The sequence below is a fragment of the Triticum urartu genome, chromosome 4A, assembly GCF_056163025.1.
Source record: "Triticum urartu cultivar PI428250 chromosome 4A, HENAU_Tu73, whole genome shotgun sequence".
NCBI lineage: Eukaryota > Viridiplantae > Streptophyta > Magnoliopsida > Poales > Poaceae > Triticum > Triticum urartu.
The window spans coordinates 572,040,112-572,049,317 of NC_141876.1; the positions used below are offsets into that span (position 1 = coordinate 572,040,112).

The 9,206-nt window shown below is 49.8% G+C and overlaps 1 protein-coding gene across 1 annotated transcript; it reads right to left on the reverse strand.

Annotated features, from left to right (window-relative positions):
• Positions 1–6,617: 6,617 nt before the first annotated feature.
• LOC147976732 (alcohol dehydrogenase-like 2) lies at positions 6,618–8,773 on the reverse strand. Its single transcript, XM_087519011.1, has 9 exons — positions 8,617–8,773; positions 8,391–8,527; positions 8,251–8,306; positions 7,835–8,160; positions 7,663–7,745; positions 7,461–7,536; positions 7,307–7,371; positions 6,928–7,185; positions 6,618–6,833 (listed from the first exon to the last, which is right to left on the reverse strand). The coding sequence occupies exons 1-9, from the start codon at positions 8,654–8,656 to the stop codon at positions 6,708–6,710; spliced, it is 1,167 nt and encodes a 388-aa protein (XP_087375137.1). The 5' UTR covers positions 8,657–8,773; the 3' UTR covers positions 6,618–6,707.
• Positions 8,774–9,206: the final 433 nt, after the last annotated feature.

The following is a 9,206-nucleotide window of genomic DNA, read 5'->3' on the forward strand; positions in this document are numbered from 1 at the left end:
CTTTTGGCTCATAGGATAGGATTATCGTAGGAATAGAAATCTTGTAGGAAATGAGATGACATGTATCTCAAATTCTATGACTATGAATATGAATCAAGATGACATTTGGTTGACACCAAAAGAATTTTTTCATTGAGTCTAGGCTCATTTTTATTTTCCTATGAAATGTGGAGGATAGGAACCAATTCCATGTAGAAATAGGAATCCATTCCTATAAACCAAAGGGCTCTAAAGGAAAAAATCCTATAAGAATTCTATCCTCTAGAATTCCTATGAAATTCCTACAAACCAAACGAGGCCTAAAACCGAAAAGGATAGTAATTTTTTTAAATCTGATTTTTTTTGAGACAAACTTTGGCGAATTCTGAATATGCATGTGAAATTTCATGGAAAATCAACATTCCAAAAATGCTGCTGTAAAAAAACAAAATTGATGCTATGTGAAGGAGACTTTTTGGATCGTCAATTTTGTTATTTTTACGCAGCATTTTTGGCACGTTGTTTCTTCATGAAATTTTGCATGTGTGTTCAGAATTTGTCAAAGTTTGTCTCCAAAAAATGTTCATGCTTTTTTCTAAAAAATACTATTTTTTATTTACAGGAGTACGTGTAAGCTCAGGTACAGAAGGGTACTTTTGTGAATGGACCTGCATTCATCTTCGAAAGCGCCACAAAGGCCCAAGGGTATCTGCGCCAGAATACCAAATAGATGTCGATTATTTACCCTTGGGACCGGAGAACCATATCTTGACCACACAATTCGCCTTCATATTGTGTAGCTGGCTACGAAAGTAGCAATAAAACGGACGAGATATGATGAGAAAAATCATTCGAGGAGCAACACATACGCTCTACAGCCCGTAGCCCTGTGTCCTTCCCCTCCCCCCCCCTCCCTGCGCGGGCGACCCGGGTGCCCAACCCCTAGCCGCCGCCGAACCCAACACCCACCTCCTTCCTCTCCTCCCGCCGCCGGGCAAAGCCCGCGCGGTGCCGGCGGCGGCGGGATCTCGTTTGACCTCGCCTGGAACAGGGGCCGCGGGGGGCTGCTTCTTCGGGCGCGGAGGCGGAGCTCGGCGGCCGGCGCGTCGGGTGTCGCGCGCTGGTGGTCGGTGCGAGGCGGCGCGGCCTGCTGCCCGATGGCGGCACGCCACGGTGGAGCGCGCGGGCCGGTGGCGGCGCAGTGTTCTTCGCGGCGGTGCTTGTTCTGGTCAGATCCACGCCGGCTGATCTGAGGCGGCGGCCTCGCTGGGGCGGACGGCGCTCCTTCGGCTGCAGGGAGTGCTCGTCAGTGAGATAGACCGGATCTCCTCGGCTGCGCGGGCAGCGAGGTCCCGATGGGCGCTGGTCATGGCGCGGGGAGGCCCCGGGCTCCCCTCGTCAGATCGGAGGCGATCTGGTCCGCTCGTGTTGCATGACCTTCGGCCAGCCTGGATCTCCGGCGTGCACGCGCCTGCTGATGTTGTGTCTGGTTCGGAGGTGGCAGCAGGGTGCTTGGCCGGGGGAAACCCTTGGCCGCCGGTGGCGGTCACGGCGTCGATGGTGTCCCGGACGCCATTCCCTCCTTGGTGGCGGCGCCGAGGCTAAACCTCCCCTGCCTCTCCCCTTCCCCTGTGCCGGGGTGAAAACCCTAGCCCTGGTGGCTAAGCGGCGGCGGCGCCACAACGTCGTCACCTTTTTGAAGGCGCCGACTTAGGCATGGGGATGCTGGGTGTGCATGGCGACCTTATCTGGTTCCTGGCGGCGGCCTGTCTGATTTACCGCGTCGCTGCTCCGGGCATGTCTCGTGACTGCGATGAAATCTATGAAAGCTTACTCTCCCCCTTCCGGTTTAGGGGCGTTCTCAATTTTATTTTATTTTTGTATGACCATATTTATTTTGCACGTCATTATTTGTTTGGACCTTGAAGTGCATTAAATCGCTGCATCAATGATTAAGAAAAAACTAACCAATGTACTCCGCAATGGAGGGAGTATTTAAAAAATTCTTAGTCATTAATGGTAAGGCATGCATGAGTCGCAAGGAACGCATTGGTAAATATTTTTTTAGAAAAATGAGTGCACTAATTAATTACTTTGGCAAAGTGCGCAAATTATTTTACCACTCACCATCTCTCTAGGCCGGCACTCTAAACCGGAACGGAGGAAGTAGAATTAAAGATCTTCTAAAAGTGTTAAAAGTTGCCTAAGTTTTACGAATGATGATAATATATTTTAGAGAATTTGCTAAAATTTGAGGCTTTGACATGTAGTGTACTTTCGCAACCAAATTGCAACCCTAAGGGCAACGTCAACGCGGATCACCAAACGGACAACACAAATGTTCGCAGATGGGGAGCGGGGCGCCGGCCATCCAAGAGTCACCAAATAAAAGTGGACCGATTTTTATTGAGTTTTTGAAATAACTTTTGCATGACAAAAGTACCTAAAAAATAACTAAATCATATGCTATCTCTCCCTGTCTGAGGTGAGGCGACAGGCATGGAACAGTTCATCCTCGTCGCCCTTGGCGGCCGGCGTGAACGAGACGAAGTGACGACGGATACCTCTTTGACGCGAACAAGTAGCAAAGTGACGCGAAGAGCATCATTATCGTGCTGCTCTCACGCGTCATCATCCTCCGCCACGAGCCCCTCGAAGAGCCGGTTGGGCTCCGCCTCACGGCATGTACAATGATGGCATATTGATCATGACAAAAAATAATTTGAGACATCTACGTTTATTTTTTCTCCCCAATGCAAGCTACCACTAGTGAGCATCATTAAAAAAAATAGAAAATAAAGACTCTAGTACACATGCATCTCTACTTTTTATTCCAACATTTTCAGTTTTTGTCACCGGACCACACTTTTTCTCTTCAAGCACCCGTCTCCTGAAGAGGATCTCGCTTCCCTATCCGAACCTACTTTACGTCATATCCGATCCTACATGGCATGCGAGGCATCATTTTGAGACTATGTATTGTACATACACTGAGGCGAAGTGGCTGGCGCTCGCAGTGGATGGCGGGGGCGCCATGCCGACTCGAACACGGCCCGATTGACCCCTACGATTGCCTGGTCCGCCTCAACCATGGTCGCGCCGACAACTCCAAACGCGCGCTCCGCCTTCAGCCAGTCCTCCCTCAGCCGGCGCTCCTCCAGGAGCTTGAGGTTGTGGTGCCGCCCCACTAACAGCTGTCTGAACACGGACACCAACATCTGATCCATCGGTGTGAGTGCCTGCTCCTCCTCCACCTACTCTTTCGCCACCTCCACCAGCACCCGTCCGTAGTGATACCTCGCAGGTAGCATGTTGAACCCCAACACCAGAGGCTCCTGCACCGGTGCGGGCTCATGCTCGTCCTCCTTGGTGATCTCCGCCATGACCAAGAGGGCCTTTCCTCATCCTCATCCTCATTCGTCTAGTCCTCCAAGCATTCCGGAGAGCTCGGATGTTGATCCACATCAACGTGTGCCGCATGCGAGGCCTCCGGGCCGTGAATCTCTGCCACGATTTCGAAGCGGCTCACCGTCCTGATGCTCCTGTACCACATGGCAAAATATCGGGCCACGTCGACATTTGAGAATGCGAAGGGGTGAAGGGGTACTGGGCGCAGCGCTTGGCAACATTCGCCATGCCTAGGTCCTTGTGGACACAACGCTCGCGGAGGCTTGGGCTCTGCATCAGTCCAAGTCCTCCAAGGAGACGGACGCTCGCTGCCAACACCGGCTCAATAAGCAGCTCTCCTCGTAGTTGTGTTGCTCGAGTTGAAGCGCGAGCTTCGCTTCAAGACCGACGAGAGGCGTTGCAAGGCAGAGGAGCTATGGCGCAAGCGCGACGCCGCGGCCAGAGACGGATGTTGCGGTGGCTAGGGTGCTTTCCACAACTGGCGTGATGACGACAAAACAATGACAGTTATGATGACGACGACGGTCTTGGCAGCCTCGTCGGTAATGCCTACGAGATCACCGTATGATATTTTGTCTTGTTTGTTTCCTTTAGGCTAATTTTGGATAAGTTTGGATGTAATATATCAAATTAGCTTAAATGTCGTCTAGCTGCACGTAAGATATTGGATTCATTTAAATTCTATCTAAACTTCATGTTTGAAATATTTGAAATGAGATTTTTTAATGCTAGTGTTGGAGGACCTGCGCCCGCCTGATGGTTTATAGACTCGTCTGGACGTGTCTACGGACAAATAGGAGGGTCTCATTGATGTTTACCGTTAGAGATGCGCTTACTTCCTCCATTCAAATGAATAGGACATACACATATTTCAAAATTCAACTTTGAACGTAAATTAGAATTGGAAACACTTGACTCTGTAATTTGGTAGAAGATTATAAATACAAGTAAATCATAAACATTGGATCTTATTTTTCTTATACAAGGATTTTTAGTCTCAGTTTAGAAATCTACCATTCTTAACAACTTGCTCCTAACTTCTACCTGTTTTCTCACCATACACACTGTCCACATCAGCAATTATGCCATCTCAGCAAAAAACTAATCCCACGAGGACATGTCATCACTTTCTTGGTCCACCCATGAACCAGCAGCTAACGTACGTTATCGGCCACAAATGCGCCACCAATGAACCAGCAACCCACGTGTTCAAACTATCGATGCATTGTTCTCCCCAAGCGTTTTAGTCTGTTCGTCTCCTTCATAATTGTCTCTTCCTCCATCTTTCATCAATGGTTCCGTTCATCTCCCCCAATCAATAAATCTTTATTGTCTACTACAGTTCTTCTCTTCTTCCCATTATTTATGCGTCTCTCAAAATTGCTTTTGTTGCCGACCAAAGCCCCAATATGGCCGCCGGTGCAGACTATGTTGGCCCAAACCTACACCTCCCTGTTGACCCGACCATAGTGAACCACGCGAGAGCGGCGGCCGCAAGGTGTACTTTGGCGGCTGATGGAGGCCACGCCGAGCAAGGTGTAGTCTACCAGATCCCAATCCAAGTAGTGCCTCTGTCACCCGAGGTAAGATCAGGAAGATGAGGCCGCCCCCATCGTTTCTTTATCAAGATCTCCACATCTGTGTGGTTTCCTCGGAGCCCTGGACATTGCGGCATGTGCAAGACAATTAGAGATGCATATGCGCTTTGCGTTTCTGATGTGTATAACTGTATATACAGGTTGTTTTCATCTTTTTTGTGATTTCTTTTTGAGACTTTAGTGATTGATTTGTGGCCTGAAAATGTGTACAGATTCTAAAATGTACGAATGTGTTTCTGCCAGACGTCTCTACATTTGTGCTTTCGCTTTGAAAAGTGTGGGTTCCTATTATAGATAACGAATCAAAAAATTCTGTTAGTGGTTTTGTCAGGCCTCAATGCAGGTTTCATGCTTCAAGGTGTTTGTGTAGAGTTGGGCTTAGCCTTAGTTTTCAGTGAAACTCGTATGCCCAGCCCAAGGATTATCAGGTCGCGTGAAGAAGAGAAGAACCTGCTCCGACGAACGCGATTGGCCAGCGCAAAGCTTGATCCCGATTGGCTGCCCCGAATAGTGTGCCTGTGATGATGTGTCTATCGCCAGGGATCGCCCTTTGCGCGACTCGTAATGGGTTTGATTTTTCTTCGTCGTAAAATGGATCAAGGTGTACAATGCAAGCTAATTTCTATTTAGGCGCACTAACACCGTGGGGCTCACAAATTAGCATGAAATCTCTTTGTTTTTTGCTACATTGCACTTCTGATAGACAATCAAATTGTATTATGTTCAATTATTATGAGACAAATCTCATCAGATGCCATTACTAAAGGGAATATATGCCATCTGATTAATATGATAAGAACTTTTTCACTGGGCCTAGGCTAATGTTTTTTCCCTTTGAAATTGAAGGGTTTGTTATTATGTTTTTTTTCGCGGTAGTTTCGTTAATATACCACATAGGAATAGGAATATGAATATATTCCTACAAATCAAAGAGCCACATAGGAATTTCTCCTACAAAATCCCTATCCTCTAGAATCTCTATAAAATTCATGTAAATCAAAAGGACGCCTAGGACAGAGATGCCAAATTTACAAAGATAAAAACAGAGAGAGACCCCGGCATTGGTGTTTCCCCGCTTAAATCTTCGTCTTGGCAACCAAACAATGGCACCCATGCCCAGACAAGCACACGATAATTCATGATGGCAGGTTTTGAAAGAACAGGATGCCACGATGGCACAGCGTCCGGTCACAATAGCCATCGTAAGCTTTGATGTTCTAGCAGCACCGGTGAATAACAATAATGCTAGACCTAGGTACGTCTACGAACAGGTTTACGTAAACTACCTAATTAAACCCTTTCCTCCGGAAAAAAATTATATAAGACCAGGTCTTACGGTTAGCAGATGAGACCCGTCCTGATAGATGACACGTGTCATTCACAAATCACAAAGCATCTAATCTCCCCCCCCTCGAGGAGGGTGGGGGATACTTTGTGATTTGTGAATGCCACGTGCCATTCATCAGAATGGGTCTCGCGTGAGACTTGGTCTCATAGAATCCCCCCCCCCCCACCCCCCATTTTCAGGGGTGTGGGCCCTAGCCTCCCCCAATCTCTAATCAAAACTCCCCAAGTTGATGATTACGTCAGTCACGTAATAGTCATTACGTAGATGTAGCATTACTCGGTGAATAAACACAAGCAACAATTTTATTTAGGAAACAAGCAACAGTTTTATTCTGCATCAGCCAGCCCTGGACCAACATTTTCACCCATGTTTCTTCACACCTCCAGCTTGTCCATCCAGATGATGCACCTGAGGCTCTTCCCCTGCAGGAGCAGGTCGAAGGCCGTGTTGATCTCCTGCAGGCCCACTTCGTGCGTGATCAGCTTCTCCAGCTCCAGCTCCTGCATCCACCCACGCAAAACACATTTTTCAGCTCCCAAACTCGTGGAAACAATGGGCATCAGCTCAGACCCACGAGATATCATATCATATGACCTTGTTCATGCATTTCTCGGCGAGGATCGGGATGTCGGTCTTGGGCTTCATCCCCCCGAAGAGCGACCCCATGACGCACTTGCCGAAGAGGAACTCGATGGACGGCAGGCTGATCGGCTTCCCGTCCTTCTCCAACCCGAGGATCACCGTCTTGCCATTCCCCTGCTTAGCGCTTCTGAACGCCTCGGTCATGACGGACGCGGAGCCGATGCACTCGAAGCAGTAGTCGGCTCCCCCGCCGGTCATCTCGATGATCACCTGAACTTTGTCAAGAAGCGAAATGAGAACGACTGAAACAAGCATCCGTTGAGTTCAGATGTGTATTGGTAGTACTACCATTGTTCCGTTTTGTACTGCCCTCGTAGTACCAAATTCTTACCTGGCTGAGTGGGCTCTCGCCGAGTTTTGACGGGTTCACGAAATCTGTCACGCCGAATTTTTTCCCTGCAACAGGAGTAGATACCATTTTGAAATCAACCAAATGTGTTCTGAATCGGTGTTCCGTTCCTCTGGAGGAAAAAAAGACGACTTGCCGAGTTCTTCTTTGTCAGGGTTCAAATCAACACCGATGATCTTGGCTGCTCCGCACATCTTTGCGCCTTGTGCCACCTTGCCACCCAAAAGTTGTTTACATCAGGTTTCAGCACCAACCAACTGAAATCTACTAACCGCTTATATTTATCAGAAGACGACGAAGAAAAAGAAGCAGCAGCCTGCGTCACGGCACCAGCTTACCGACAATCCCACCGCTCCGAGCCCGAAGATGACCACCGACGATCCAGGCTGCACCTTGGCCAACCTCCACGCAGCCCCGACCCCTGCATCGGCAATGCAACGTGAGAGTTCATCTTCTTTACTCCATCAATCTTACAGTGCTAGCTAGATATTCTCTGTGAGGCGGGCTCACCGGTGCCGGCGCCGCAGCCGAGGAGGCAGGCGAGCTTGGGCGGCACGGCGGGGTCGACCTTGACGACCTGGTTGACGTCGACGACGGTGTACTGGCTGAAGCTGGAGACGGCGAGGAAGTCGTGCAGCGGCTCCCCCTGGCTGTCCCTGAAGCGGGTGGTGCCGTCGCGGCGCATCCCGGGGCCGACGACGAACGGCAGCGCGGAGCACATGTTGCTCCCCGCCGACGCGCAGCCGCCGCACGAGTCGCACTGCCCCAGGAACGTCGGCACCACCGTGTCCCCCGCCGCGAACCCCTCCACGCGCTCCCCCACGCTCTCCACCACCCTGCAACGCAACGCAGCACCGTCCAATCTTATAACACGTTCAACGTCGTCGTCCCCGGCCGCCTTCAGCACCAGGATCTGAGGAGCTTACCCGTACGCCTCGTGACCTAAGATCCTTGGGAACACGGGCGGGAGCGGGAAGTCCTCCTGCCAGATCGGAAGTACGTGTCTGAGTTAGCAAGTGTGCACTGCTTCTAACTGAATCTTTGGACGTGAGCGTGTAGGAGGTACCTTGCCGCGCCAGAAGGTGATGTCGGTGTGGCAGAGGGAGGTGCAGAGGACCTTCATGCGGATCTCGTACGCCTTGGGTGGATCCACGACGATGTCCTCGATGACGAGAGGTGCGCCCTTGGCTCTGCTCACCGCCGCTGTTTGCAACACGGATAAGCTCTTCCTTGCTTGAAGTAAAGAAAAAGATGGCAGCTGGAGCATGCATGAGGAGTCTCACAATTACTACCTTTGCAACGGATAGGGGCTGCGAGGCTCTGATCCGCCATTGAGACTGGAGGCCGGAGAAGATGGCTGACCAGAGGAGCACTTGGACAAGTACCACGGACGGAGCAAGGTCTGAGAGTGACGAGCCGCAGTACCCCCCTAGCTAGCTGGTAGCAGCACTACTTATACGCAGGCACACCGGCGGAGAGTGCGGTGGCTCAAAATGGATAGCCGTCGAATTCAGTTATTATTACTCGTTTTCTTTAGGGCTAGTTATTATTACTCTCTTCTGTGAATTGTCAAACTTTTTAGTCTTCTCGGCCCAAGGCGGCAAACTGACGAAGACAGCCCATCATCATCCAACAGAAAATGGGGGGGAAACCCGTCTGAATTCTGTACCACATCGAGACATACAGTGTTACTTACCTTCCCATTAAGCATGAAGGAGAAGGAGACTGCTGTGTTACTTGCTTGATTGCGAGAAGGAACCACATCTCCGCTGTACGAGTGCAGTGCTTGGTGACAAGTCAATGAAAGAACGGCGGCCATGGAAGAAGATAAGATCCATATCTCGGCGGCTTATCTGCTTGATCACAAAACCGCGCAGGTTAA